General features: G+C 39.0%; 1 protein-coding gene across 1 annotated transcript in view; it reads left to right on the top strand.

Moving 5' to 3' along the window:
• scn8ab (sodium channel, voltage gated, type VIII, alpha subunit b) overlaps positions 1-11324 on the top strand; it is a 57149-nt gene extending 45825 nt beyond the window's left edge. Inside the window, exons 21-27 of the mRNA XM_018725653.2 lie at positions 4639-4761; positions 7373-7657; positions 7990-8043; positions 8165-8302; positions 8622-8726; positions 9548-9818; positions 10093-11324. Of these exons, the coding sequence (XP_018581169.1) occupies positions 4639-4761; positions 7373-7657; positions 7990-8043; positions 8165-8302; positions 8622-8726; positions 9548-9818; positions 10093-11246 (2130 nt within the window). The 3' untranslated portion in view covers positions 11247-11324. The remainder of the gene's footprint in view (positions 1-4638; positions 4762-7372; positions 7658-7989; positions 8044-8164; positions 8303-8621; positions 8727-9547; positions 9819-10092) is intronic.
• Positions 11325-14977: the final 3653 nt, after the last annotated feature.

Raw genomic sequence — 14977 nt, 5'->3', positions numbered from 1 at the left:
ACAAATAGAGGAGATGAAATCTTTATTGACAGAGAACACTGAAAGAACTTACACAGAACATTGTTAATCAAACTGAAAGTGGTGTCACGATTCTACTGTAACTCTTGATTTTATGCCTTTCAGCTGTTTATCAACTCCTTCTTGCAGATACATTCAAAAGAAGGAGTCAGTTTGTGAGAGTGTGACAAAAGCAGTCTTGTAATGGTAGCACACGATCAGCGTGTTTAATTCTACGTACATGCACACAACGTACAATAAAGATTTCAGCTTCATCAGAACCCTTCCTCTGTGACTCTGCTCCGCTTTAGGAGTTGCGCTGTCCTGCAGTGTATGACCCAAGTGAAACTGGTGACCACTTACAGGTGTTCTAGTTTCTTTCTTACCCCTGCTAAGGAACCAAGCATTAAATCACAGTCTCACTGCACATCCACTAGCAGGTCACAATGCCTCCTGCTTTTGGTATGACTCAGTGGTCAAACCTTACCCTAGGTGTTCAGTCCATCTCTCTTTTTCAAATTCAATGTCATTACATAAATATATGGCACTATTGCAGTTCAAATAATAAAAGTAAGTGGGACATCTAATAGTTCATGAAATCCTGGCCTAAAAACCTACTGCATCTTCTTTTATGATGGAGTGTTTTTATTTGTTTGTCAAGTTGTTTCAGTAACACACAAGCCGGGTGATAGTGTTCTCAGTGATGATAGACAAATACTGACGTTGAAGATGTCAGTCCCTGTTTGAAATGTGCCATGGCTGTTTTCTTCATTCTACTCATTTCCTTGTTAGTATTGGTATAATGCCCAGTCCTTTTGAAAGGACTGAGAAAAGCCCACTTTTGGCTTGGCAGTTTGTGAAATCTGTGATTATAATTTGAATCAGTTCCTGTCGCCTTGACTGCTCTTTCTTCACTTGCATTTACTGTTTTGTATAATTTGAGTTGTAGGTGGCCATCGGACATCCAGGCAAAAATGTTTGACAGGCAGGCAGCGATGCATCAGGAAATGTCTGTAGCTCCAGGAGAAGAGGGAGGAAAGGCTGGGTATCAATGGCATAGCAGTGATAAGAGAATCTATGGTAGGCAATGGTAGAGCTGAGGGAAGAAGTGTGGATTTAGAAGAATAGGGAGCCCAGCACTGAGCCCTTCAGAAAACCAGTTGAGGATGACTGGGAGCCAAGTCTGACCACTTGATAAGATCTACTTGACAAGTAGGACTCCAACCATTTCAGTGCTGTTCCTTTGATGCAACACAATCCAAGGAGAGTAGAATCTGGGGTTTGACAGTGTTGACCTCCTCAACCAGGAGGTTAAAGACCAAGGAGGCCACTCTTGTCAACTGGAGACCATCTGATAACTGCAAGAAAGGTGGCTTCAGTGGAATAGCTGACTTTGAATTCAGACTGATAATCAACAAGGAGATTGTTCTGGATGAGGAATGCAGATAGCAGGTTATACAATGCCAGTTTTCCAAAGGGAGCAGACAGACTGGCCTGTAGTTCTGGGCTAAGTCTCTGTGACAGCGGAAGATTTCACCTGATAGGGAGACTAGGAATAAAACTTTGCAGGGAGACGCTGCATGATTGGGGCAGCTAGCTGCTGAAAACTTGTTCGTGATGGAATTGACTTGGTCTCTGATGAACAAGGCAGAATTATGAGGAGGAAGGAAGAGGTGGGCAGACTAAGGAAGAAACAGTAGTGAAGAGTCTGTGTGTTTTGTTGACTGCATACTGTGGCTTGTTGTGGAAAAAAGTGATTACAGCACCAAGGGCTTTCAGTTGGAAACAACAGAAAGGCTACTGAAAGGTGACTGGCAAAAACAACTCAAATCAACCCTTTTCAGGAGATTTCTGGGAAACACAAAACTAGAAATGGCCAGAACTAACAAAACATGTGTTACTTGGCTTTAATTCAGCTATGTGTGGGACTCTGCCAAACTGGCAGACATGGGGGATATAGCATGACAACTTCAGAGTTGTAAACTTGCCATGTACTGCTGTCTGAAATTACATAACCTTGTAAGCCTTAGATGTACAGCTAGAATCAGTTATAGAGCAGATGTTTCAGGATCATTTAGGTTTTTGTGACAGGATGTCTTAAATTGATTAAAGATTCTAAATTCTTGCCATTGGAGTTAAGATATGGACCATTCATCATTGGAATAATTAGAGCTGGGGTAATCGATTAAAAAATTGAAGGTTTAATTTCACTCATAATTATGATTTGTATTTCTGACCTACTTCAAGTGTGTGACTTTACTGTAGTAGTAGTGATAGTAGTAATAATAATAATAAAAATAATACCCTTTCTTTAAATCGGGCATTTGAGCTTTCTTCATCCCCCTATCTGCATTGTTCCCTGATGGTGTATCATGAGTTAGTTGTAAGATGTGCCTGCTGGCTGAGGCCATACTGGGGAAAGGCTTTGTCTTGATACCCTTTACAGTAAAATGCACAGCAAGGGAGCTTGCGCAGGTGCACACACACTCGCATGCTCAGTGAGACATGATCCCCTTGATGTCTCCTTATTTGGGGCCATACCTACAGCCAGACAGATGGTAGAGAGGAACCACAGCTGGAAGGAAGCTATGGATGATTTGAGATGGAATGCTGTAGCACATATATCTGTACCTGAGTCATTTCCAGTTTGTTTGCATATGAGATGTAAGAAGTCATTGCATAAAATGGGACTGACTGAATGAATAAAAATAAAATGAAGTGCCAGTAGCTTACCCAGGAAGTGAGTTTACTTGTACCTTATCTTACAAACTCATTTGCGACTGAAGTCTATTTGGAACTCAAATTGTTTGTCAGTCCAACCAGTATGCCACAATCAATAAGCTTAATAATATAGATTAATTCCACTGTTTGTTCTGTTAAAAATATCAGATAAGTCCTTTATTGATTAAAAAAGGACTTTTAATCTCCATAGTGTTATAGAGAATTCCTTGGAGAGAACAAATTAAAAAGAATTTCACCTAAAAACGGTGACTGCATGTGTCATGTAAACTTTAACAAAACTGGTCACAAGGAAGAAACTGATACTGTTATATAAATGTTTTTTCAGCCTCTAGTCATTTTTACTTTCCATAATGAAAGAAAAACTGTAATAAAAAGGTTTCAGATGTAATGAAGGAGTGAATGAATGAAAGTTTATTAATTCCAGAGGGAAATTCAACTCGGCTGCAGTAGAATGCAATATACAACATAGATGCACACATATGACACGTCCATGCATACATACAATAAAACAATTTTTTAAAAATTAAATAAGCAAGCAATTTTTTGCAAGAGAAGGCAGGGCAAAGTGCGATGGTGCAAGGTGTAGTGAGATAGCACAGAGCAAGCTCTACTGCTCAGTCTTTAATAGGTCAGCACCCTGGCAGCATGAACACATTTTACTGCTAATTAGTATTGGAAATGCAAGCCATTTACGGTCTGCAACAGAGAAAGTAGGATGTTGAAGAAAATGCTGTTAAAAATAAATACATAAACAGGGAAACAGTCATATCTTTGAAGATGTATAACTTGGATGTTTGTGAGGAACAAGTGCATGAAAATGTAAAAGTTTAAATTCTCATGGTATGAATGCTCAAACCACTAAAATCTGATTACATTTCTTTTCACATAAAATAATATTCACACAATAAAGTCCAAAAAAATAAACGTATCTCAGAGTTACAAAAATAAAATGTATATTTTTGGACTGAGCACCACTAAATAATGATTGTTATTATAACAACTAGAATAATACTGATTTAAAATGATGGGAAACCCAGAGATTATGCCTCAGTTCTGCAATACTTTGTGTTTGCCCGAGTGACGTTCCAGCAGTCTTAACGCAGTTCAAAGTGAGTAGTGGTACTTGCTGCTGGAAGTGTCGATCTGGGCCTAATAGCCTTGCTGCAGTGGATGGTGCAGACTGACTTTGGTGGGCTCAGCTTTCTTATAGGAAATCTGTCATTTCAGTGTTGTGCTATCCAGTAGCTCAGCTAACCTTTCCTTTTTTCCCTTTTACTGGTGACCCCCTCCCCTTGTTCTCATGTGACTGTATGCCTGTTTCTTTCCCATTCAGTTTTCAACAAGCGCTGTGTGTAATGGTATTCATTATAATATTTGATAATTATGTGGTCTGACCTGCAAATGTGTATATTTATTCTTTTTCACAGCTCTTTTTACTCTTGGAGTGTTTGAAGGTCCAGGGTAAGATTTTTGTAGTCTCTTGGTACTGTTGGTCCTTCTTCTTCTACAGGGACCTTTCTCTTCTAACCTTCCCAGTCTCTGCTCAACCATCTCCTTTTATCTACACCTGTGCTCTGGTTGTGTCTGAGTCTTTTGTCTCTTTCTTTCTGGCAACAACGTCTCCATTCCTCCCTTCCTGCCATAAGTCTCTTCATAGGTACAGCATCAGCTGGTTTTCAAGTGTCATCTCCTGCCAAGGTTAAAACAAAAACTCCAGGGCCAGCAAAAAAACAAATCTCCATCTTTAATGTTCTCTGCAATGAAGATGACTCTCTATGTGCATATATGGACACTCTTATATATGTATTTATGTATGTGTGTCTAACTGACTTTGTAGAGTTTTTAACAAAAAAATCTTTCTAACAGCTTGGAACTTCTTTCTTTTCTCTTTCTGTGTAGGTGTCCATAGTCAGCCTTATAGCTAATGCCCTGGGATACTCTGATCTAGGGCCAATTAAATCTCTCAGGACACTAAGGGCCTTGAGACCCCTCAGAGCCTTGTCACGTTTTGAAGGGATGAGGGTAAGATCTAAAGCCAAGCAGCTAATCCTTCTGCATGCCTATTCAAACTCACACCATGATGCCTCTGTTAGAAACTATTGAAATTATGGTTACAGCTCTTGAAAAATTTAATCTCCTCTTGTAAATTCAATTGATTTCTGCAGATGATGTAAAAAAATATAAGAAACAATACTGAAAAACTAACAATGAGACATCGCATTCTGTGAAGCTGCGTCGTAAAATTGATATTGAACTTAATTTAAAAAAAAAAAAAACTGCACCCAAGCCCTGTTGTTCATTAGCTGACTGATACACATACACACGGTCTGAAGCCACTTGTCCCAAGTGGGGTTGTGGTGAACTGGAGCCCAACCCGGCAACACAGAGCATACAGATACACCCAGGAGGGGACGCCAGTCCATCACAAGGCACCCCAAGCAGAACTTGAACCCCAGACCTGCCACAGAGCGGGACCCAGCCAAATCCACTGCACCCCCTTCTCTGCCTGACTCTTGACTTCTTATTTAGTCAGTTTTTTTAAAACTTCTCCAGCCTTCCAAGCTGTAATCAAGGTATCAAAAATTTTAATCATAAATTCCCCATTGTTCCCTGCTTGTCTGACATTCATCTTCTTTAACTCATGCCTCGCATACCTTTTCCAGAGAACCGCCAACAGCAAAGGTGCACCATCACTAACGTGTGGTAGAATCTGTGGAGGCAATGTAGAATCTGGGAATGCAGAGCTAACTTCTTGCTAAAGCAATATCCTACAAATATGAGTGACATTTGACTCAGTTTATGGTCAAATGACGTACAGCAGTACTAAATATGAATATGGACAACAGTGTATAACAAGTGAATGTCTTTTTTGACGCTGGTAACCAGCTGTGCTTGGATGGAGTCACTCATTTTTATTGAGGACTACTGTTCCTTCCTCTTGGGTTTGACCTTTCTTTTCCACACTTGATTCCAACAAGTCCCCAGTTTCCCCAGCTGTCCACTTGAGAACATTTGGACCGTCTGTCTTGTAGAATTTTTATTAGGGGAAATATCCATGTACTTCCTTAAATGTGGATGTACTCCCTTTAATTTGTTAAATTTCCAGCAGCATAATTCTTTGTTTAGGACCTTATGTTTTAGCTAATTGCTAAAAAACAGATTTTAGAGACTGAGAACAATTTTAACTTACTCCAGTAGAGAAGTGGTAGTGTGGCGGGTTTGCCTGGTGCCCACTGTGTGGTGGGTCTGGGGTTTGAGCCCTGCTTGGGGTCCCTTGTGATGGAGTGGTGTCCTGTCCTGGGTGTGTCCCCTCTCCCTTTGGTCTTACACCCTGTGTTGTTGGGTTAGACCCTGGCTTGCCGTGACCCCGTTTGGAACAAGCAGTTGTTGGCATTGGTTGGACCAATGGAGAATGTGTACACAATGTTTTGGGAGCACTATGATCTTTCCTATTCTCAGTCAAAGCAAAACTTAATAGCATGGTCACTGAAAACAGAGCAGAGAAATTCAGGGCATCGGACATAAGACATAGGCTAGTGTAAATTGTCCTTATGATGAAGGTTTTAAAATGAATTCAGTTTTGTTTGAAGTCCCTATGGGTTCCTTTCATTGTTTAGAATGCCAAGGCCAGTGTTTCAGAATTATAAGCTAGTCTCATAAGCAGAAAGCAGTATAAGTATAAATATAAAAATAAATGGCATATTTACCGCACAATGCAGTTTGCATGGATTTTCTGCAAACTTCTCTCCGCAGTGCATTACTTAATTCAGCTAGTACAGTTTGCATTGTGCACGAATGCAGAACCTGCTCATTCAGTCTCAATAATTATATAGTTTAAATATAATTATATATTATATATTTTTATTTAAATTACATTCGTTTTCTGAAGCACATATTTGATGTTAAAAACATTGGCGGTTAAAACTGCTCTTTCCGTTTTTGGAATGAATTTAAAATTTGAGACACAAACACTGTTAACTGAATTGAATTGCGGTACGGAAACATTGCCAGTTGTTAAGTCAAATTTAGGAAGGAAGTCTTTGGGTTTTTAAGGAGAAATGCATTTGGGCCTTTTGCTGGTGGCACTTAAACGATGTTGTGTTCTTGGCACAGCGTGAAATGGAAAACAGTGTGCACTGCATTCATGTGTGACCAGTATGCCAATGCATATGTGTACTTTGGTGACAATAAAGAAACAATCTTCTTGTTAAAATGCATCCATGAACCTGCTTTGTACCAGCCCTTCTGATGGAAAGAGGAGCTCTATAGAAGACCAAGTCTCGCTTAGTTGGAGTTTTTTATTAGTTATATACTTATTTCCCTAAGTAATAATGTTAATAAAGTAACTGAAACTGATGGCAGGAACGGGAAGAAATGCAGCAGAAAGTGCTGTTTTTTGCAAACTCCTTTTAAATTATTTTGATTAAACTTGAGTTTGCTTTAATTTCAGCAATAATTTTCAGAAAACTAAGAATGCTATTTGTGGATATCCCTCTTTCTTCCTAAAGCTATCTAAGCTGTGACTGTGAAATGATACTGTAAATACAATGAAGTACGCAGCTACACTGTATGATCTAATGCGTGATCTCATGTTTTCCCTCTGAGGTGTCCTGTTTCTCTCATTGTGCTCTAGGTGGTAGTCAACGCCTTGGTTGGTGCCATCCCTTCCATTATGAATGTACTATTGGTTTGCTTGATCTTTTGGCTGATCTTCAGTATCATGGGGGTCAACTTGTTTGCGGGCAAGTACTACTATTGTTATAATGAGACAGCAGAGGAGAACTTCCTACCTGACGTCGTCAACAACAGAACGCAGTGTTTCCAGTTCATCAATGCCAATTACACTGAAGTTAGGTGGAAGAATGTCAAGATCAACTTTGACAATGTGGGTGCTGGCTACCTGGCTTTGCTGCAAGTGGTGAGGATCAATCTCCATCATTAACTAAACCCGGGCATCATTTTCCTTTATTCCAATCACTAGCTTCTTCTACTCTTGCCCTTGTTCCATGGATATGCTCCCTCTTTATGCTTTTTAAACATAGCTTTCAAAGACACATGGCAAGTTTTATTCTAGTACAAACCAAGAGTTACATGAAAAAACAGAGGTATCGGCTAAAGGGTGTAGTATAATTAAAATAATCAATGCAAAACATGTTTAACTAATTTAAGTAGTTGTATGCGATATGCTTTTTTGGCAGACAGACCACTTCATGGCAATTTATTTGTCTGGCTCACTTTTTCTTTCAACAGGCAACATTTAAGGGCTGGATGGATATCATGTATGCAGCTGTGGACTCTCGAAAGGTGAGGTTGCCTGGGTGATGCTTGTGTGCCAAGCTGTGAAATCAGTTCAGCAAATTGAAAACAATTTTATAATGCCATTCTTCTGCATGTTTGAGATGATTAGTTGGTTTTGGTCTCTTAGGTCGAAGATCAGCCAATCTATGAGGACAACCTCTATATGTACATCTACTTTGTCATCTTCATCATCTTTGGCTCCTTCTTCACTCTAAATCTTTTTATTGGTGTCATTATCGACAATTTCAACCAGCAGAAGAAAAAGATAAGAACACCTTCTTTATTTCTTCCTTTCTTCATACAGTATAACCGAAAATATACCAAGAAATGTATAATGGTTTGAGATCATAGCTGATTTAACTGTCATTTTCTTCAGAATTGTTCTCCTTTGAAGCAGCAAAAAAATATTCTGTACTTGCTCAAATTTCTGTATGTTATTTTTCTTTAAAAGAACGTTTCCTAATTTTATATATGTATGACCATAGAATGATTATGTAAAGTCACTCAACATGACTGTCATTTTGGGAAAGTAGCTTTAACGTGGTGTTTCCTTGATTGTAACCAAATTCTGCTTCATCCTGTACTTTGGAGGCCAGGACATCTTTATGACAGAGGAGCAGAAAAAATATTACAATGCTATGAAAAAATTAGGCTCCAAAAAACCACAGAAGCCTATCCCAAGACCACTGGTATGTTTGCAATGATATTTCTATTGCATTTACCTTGAGAGAGTCTTGAGTATTCTACTAAGATTGATGCTGTTTGAATGTTGAGGCTCAATCACTTAGGAACTATGTTGAGTATGAGTTTTTATGTACTTTACATGATGATCCTAGACATCTTAAACAGAGAGTAATATGCTATTACGCATACCATTCATCCAGAATGCCTCCTATCGTGAATTATTTTTGTACATGTAATATATCATTAAGGGGTGCGGTGGCACAGTGGTTGGACCGCAGTCCTGCTCTCCGGTGGGTCTGGGGTTCGAGTCCCGCTTGGGATGCCTTGCGACAGACTGGCGTCCCGTCCTGGGTGTGTCCCCTCCCCCTCCGGCCTTACGCCCTGTGTTGCCGGGTAGGCTCCGGCTCCCCGTGACCCGTATGGGTCGAGCGGTTCTGAATATATCATTAAATGCCTATTTGCAGTCTTGAATGGAAATATATCTTGAACCTGTTTACCACGGTTTACAAAAACTGAGTAATACTGTCCTCTTTGGCTGTAACAATTTTTTGCTTTAGAAACTGGAACTCTTACAAAACATGTAGTCCAAGCAAAACAATGCTGTTTCAACACAAACTTAAGTTGGTCATAAAAACTGGAAAGCTGCAACTCCATTCCCGTTTTACTTGCTGGTAGTTTAGAAATGTGTCATTAGTTTTGATGTCAAGATGCTTCAATACCACAGCAGCATAGCAGAAGACAATGTTGCCTGGCGCAATGCTTGAAAGAAGACATTAATCGATTGTTAATTTACAGCTCCTTTTCTTACGTATTTTACCTCTTTCAGAACAAGATTCAAGGGGTGGTGTTTGACTTTGTGACACAACAAGTCTTTGACATCTCTATCATGATCCTCATTTGCCTCAATATGGTAACCATGATGGTAGAGACAGATGATCAGACAGAAGAGATGGAGAATATTCTCTACTGGGTCAACTTCATTTTCATTATTGTTTTCACCTCTGAGTTTGTGCTAAAACTCTTTGCCTTACGACATTACTACTTCACCATTGGCTGGAACATCTTTGATGTAGTTGTGGTCATCCTCTCAATTGTGGGTGAGTAAAATGAAGGATACAGTTTGGATGGAGGGAAATTGAATGAGAAAGAGTGGATATGTTTCATTACAAATTAACATGTATTTATGAGTATTTCATTTTTAAAGAAGAGTTGTTAAAAGTATCATATAAAATGTTGTTTGTAAAAGAAAAGCATGAGAACTATAAGACTTTAACACTTGCTTATACCATAGCTAAAATGTCCAGGTTATTTTGTCTAGAATATTTTGGTGAATTATACATTTGTCCATGTTTGTTCCTCTCCAAAACATAGGTATGTTCTTGGCGGATCTTATTGAGAAATACTTTGTGTCACCAACTCTCTTCAGAGTGATTCGCCTGGCCCGAATTGGCCGCATTCTGCGTTTGATTAAAGGGGCTAAGGGAATCCGGACTTTACTGTTTGCACTGATGATGTCACTTCCAGCCCTCTTCAACATTGGGCTGCTGCTTTTCCTTGTCATGTTCATCTTCTCCATCTTTGGCATGTCAAACTTTGCCTATGTCAAGAGAGAGGGCGGGATTGATGACATGTACAACTTTGAGACCTTTGGCAACAGCATGATCTGCTTGTTCATGATCACGACCTCAGCTGGCTGGGATGGTCTGTTGCTGCCCATTCTTAACTACCCACCTGACTGTAGCACAGAGAAGGAGAACCCAGGCACCACAGTGAAGGGGGACTGTGGCAATCCTTCTGTTGGTATCTTCTTCTTTGTGATGTACATCATCATTTCTTTCCTCATTGTGGTTAACATGTACATTGCCATCATCCTTGAAAACTTCAGTGTGGCTACTGAGGAGAGCGCAGATCCACTGAGTGAAGATGACTTTGAAACGTTCTATGAGATTTGGGAGAAGTTTGATCCAGATGCCTCACAGTTCATTGCTTATGACAAGCTCTCTGACTTTGCAGACGCTCTAGAACACCCATTGCGGGTGCCCAAGCCAAACACCATTGAACTGATCGCCATGGATATGCCCATGGTAAGTGGAGACCGCATCCATTGCCTGGACATCCTATTCGCCTTCACAAAGCGTGTGCTGGGAGACAGCGGTGAGTTGGACATGTTGCGGCAGCAGATGGAGGAACGCTTTGTGGCTGCTAACCCCTCCAAAGTGTCGTATGAGCCAATAACCACAACTCTCCGTCGCAAGCAGGAGGAGGTGTCGGCTGTCATCATCCAGCGTGCCTACCGTGCCTACCTGGCTAGACGGGGCTTCATCTCTAAGAAAAGGCCAGGTAACAACAAGCTAGAGAATGGAGGGACCAATCAGGAAAAACTAGAGAGCACGCCCTCCACCGCCTCCCTACCCTCCTATGACAGTGTAACAAAACCAGACAAGGAAAAACAGGAGGATAATGAGGGGAGAGGCAGAAAAGAAAAGGGCAGAAACCAAAAGGATGTCAGGGAATCAAAGTGTTAAGTCAACAATAACAATGACCGTAAAATTAAAGGAATATAAGACGAAACCCTGAAGTCACACTAAACAAATGTACAGATACTATCATTTGCAAGTAAAAAAGAAAAAAACATAAACAATAATTGTTTACAGACTTCTCAAAGGTATCAATGCAGAAGAAGCAGCTTGGTTTCTTACAGCTTTGAAAACACTTAAACCAAACATAATCAGCTTACTGTGTGACACTGTTGCATCAAAACAAGGATCTGAAGCATCTAAATGAACATATGTGAAAGAAGTTCTGCAAAAATGGACCATGTATGCTGGAAGACTGTCTCCAATCTGACAGAAATATACGTGGAGAAGGATAATGTGCAAGACAGGATCTTGGGACCTTTGGAAAAGCAGTGCTTCTGTAGTTTCCTGAAGGAAACCTGTCTGTGATGTTCCAAAGCACTCGGAGGGCTTTTCTGTGTCATTTTCTCCCGAGTGAAGGAGAATCTGAATGACTAAATGACAACACGGTTTAATAAAACAAGATGAAATAACTAGGAAAATTAAAGAAAAATAACCATATAGGGTTTTTGATCATGCTGAATATACTTGCATCTTAACATTATTTGAGCAGCATAAAGGGAATACAAGAAAAAAAAAAAATCATCCAACATTCAGCCCATGTCACTAAAGTCTTCTCATTCTACCTTTGTTTACCTGTGTTTAAAAAGTTTTCTACATGGGCTTTCGCGTTGATTGGGAAGGGGAAAATAATCAGGGTTTTGTCTTGGGCTGAAGGGGACTTGCTCAGACAGATTTCCAATAAGTAAATAATTGTGCTTGTTCAATGCATAGAAATGACTTGCATGATGGCATGTTTTGATCAGGATTCTTGCATGAATAATCATAGTCCACAAGATAATACTCAGACCACAACAGTGGCTTGACGTTAAGATTGAGGCTGTCCACTGGTAAAACTCAAATGAAAGAAACTGATTATAATAACTTTAATTAACAATTCACTATATTTAGTATAGAAACTAAAACAATGCCTATCTTTTACAAATATTTCTATTAAACTAACAGATCTTTCATTGTAACATCGATCACAGATTTTCCAGTAAAAGCATATTTTTCGGCATATTAAAAACAATCAAATTTTGCTGCTCTGGATTTCATAAACAGTGGATGGGGAGAATGACTAGTTAAATGTACAGACCACAGACAGAGAAAATACAGATAGAATAAGTCACTGTAAGCAAAATCTTAGGGCTTACCTTTGTATGCAGCAATATTATTTCCCCGAGCTGCCATCCTTGACCGTTTCTTTGTTGTGGATAGAGAAGATATTGAATATCAAAGTGGTGGATAGGATTGGAGCAAAGGGGTTTAGGGGTTTAGAAAGTTGGTTCATTTATTTTTTTGCTTCTTCCAAAACTTTGTAAATTGTGAGGGTTTTGAAATAATGGGAGCTGATAACCGTTGATCTATTTTATTATTATTCATGTAATTATTTGTTCTTCTCTGTCCCTTTGCTTGTCATTTCATGGTAGTGAACTGATCTGCATTTCTGTGTGTGGGTTTAGTTATACTTTTAACAGCATTAAGCCAGAAATAGTTTAATGCATTAAGTAATGGAAAGGCTTTTGAGAGAGAGAGAGAGAGAGAGAACACTGTGTGAACTGAATGAATGTAAGAGGAGGAACGCTATTGTTCAAGTCATGCTATGCTTGGGACTCCAGAATGTCACAGGCATCCACTGTAAAGACTGGGTGCAGAAAATTGTCTTCATTGCCAAATGGCAAGATGGAATGCTATGCACGTCGATTTAACCCCTTTTTCTCAGGAGAAATTGTATTTTTATGAGCTATGAACAAGCGAATGTGAGACCTTGATATGCAATGTTAAATTAAGCCGAAGGTCTGAATTTGATCATGGCTGAGACCCTTATTTGAGGTACCAGTGCAGAATGGTCTGTTTGGTATTTCCTTGAGTCAGTGATTTCAAAAAAATGCACTGTGTAAAAGAAAGCATTCTAATATCATGTCAACATATATCAACAGTAAAGAAATTTAAAAAAAAAAAAGAATTTGTCTAAATAAGAACCGCCCTGCATTCACCAGTACATATAATCTCTGTGAAGGGACATGGTGGGAGACATCTTAATCGAGGTGGTATGAACAGTACACTATATTCCATGTGAAGTGGACGTAGGTGTTCAAAAAGAAGTTCTTAGGTGTTTCAGTACCAAATAAGTGCTATGAATCCCCGGTCAGCCATATTTCTTTAGTGGAGTAATGCTAAAAAGAAGCCAAATAGCAAACAGAGCACTGGACGCATCGTACTGTGAGACAAGACACCCCACACCAGAATTTGTGCACTTCCTGTTGTGCAGCGATGTCATTTCCTGTCTATGAATCTCCCTTGCCCCTTAGAGTTCTCTGGTCCAGTTGCTGCATGAGGTCTCGAAATCAGTGTGGGTGTCGACTTGAACCAAATAAAATGAATGAGAATCATAAAAACAAATAATGGCATCCATTTTTTCCTGCACCTGTTCAGGATATAATGTATAAAACAAAAAACACTTATATTAAAAAAGAAAAGTATGTATACAGCGGGCTATGTTATAAACGGCACAAAATGCTGAAAAGTGTAGGATTTTTAAGTGACTATAAATAATGTAATATATTATTTTATTGGCATGCATAGTTTTTGTAAATACGGAAATTAAGAAATACTACGATTACTATTAATCTAATCATGAATTATGATAGAATGGCTTCCAGACGATGCCCTTTATCACATTTGTTAGACTGAATAGTTTTTTTTAAGACTTTTTCACTACATAGTGGGGTATAAAAACATTACAAGCAAAAAATTGTACACACATACAAAAGCAAACATGCACATATATATATATATATATATATATATATATACACACACACATATATGTATATATATTATACTCTCCTTAGTCACACTCCTTAATCCCCCTTTGTCACTGCAGTAATAAAATCAACAATATTGGCTCATATTTCTTTGCACTGTATGTTCAGTAGATTACATCGGAACTAGAATTTTGTGCAACTTGGAGCACCTACCTGAAAATACTGTGATGCTGCTGATGCTGATGACTGTGTAGTCCATGGTAACGAAAGGAATGGGTGATTATTATCCTTCTAGTACATTTCTGACATTGTCTTGTCCACCAACCCTAACCCCACACACCTGAATCCAAGCACGCGCATTACTTTTCTCACCCAAAAATCTACTTTCATCTAGGCACCATCAGAATGAGTTTTCGCTCCAGTGTCATCTATAAATTGAACATCTTCAGTAATGCAAAGCAGCATCATTGTTAATTTCATTGTCATTGTTAATTTAGCAATACGGTACGGTCAGTTTCCAGTGCAATTTCTCTTGACAACATGTGCCTTTTTTGGTAAATACATTCAGCAAGTTGGTTAATAAATAGGAACTGGTAATAATGGAGCACAAAGCAGAACATCAATCCCAAACAGATTTGAGAGGTCACAAGAATTGACCTAAAATTTGATCAAGAGATGGCAAAGAACAAAATGACAAAACACACTTTATGTACAGGAAATTCAGTCATAATGTTCTTTCAGCCTGTTTAGTCACTTGGTTAGTGAAAAAGCAGCTTGCCTTCTGAACCTTCTGTTTCAAGCTTCGGTTCTTCTGTCTGTTTATTTTTCTAACAATACTTATTCTGTAACTATTTTATTTTTGTAGCATGA

The sequence above is a fragment of the Scleropages formosus genome, chromosome 22 (genome assembly GCF_900964775.1).
Source record: "Scleropages formosus chromosome 22, fSclFor1.1, whole genome shotgun sequence".
In the NCBI taxonomy this organism is placed as follows: domain Eukaryota; kingdom Metazoa; phylum Chordata; class Actinopteri; order Osteoglossiformes; family Osteoglossidae; genus Scleropages; species Scleropages formosus.
This window is presented reverse-complemented; position numbering and strand designations above follow the sequence as displayed.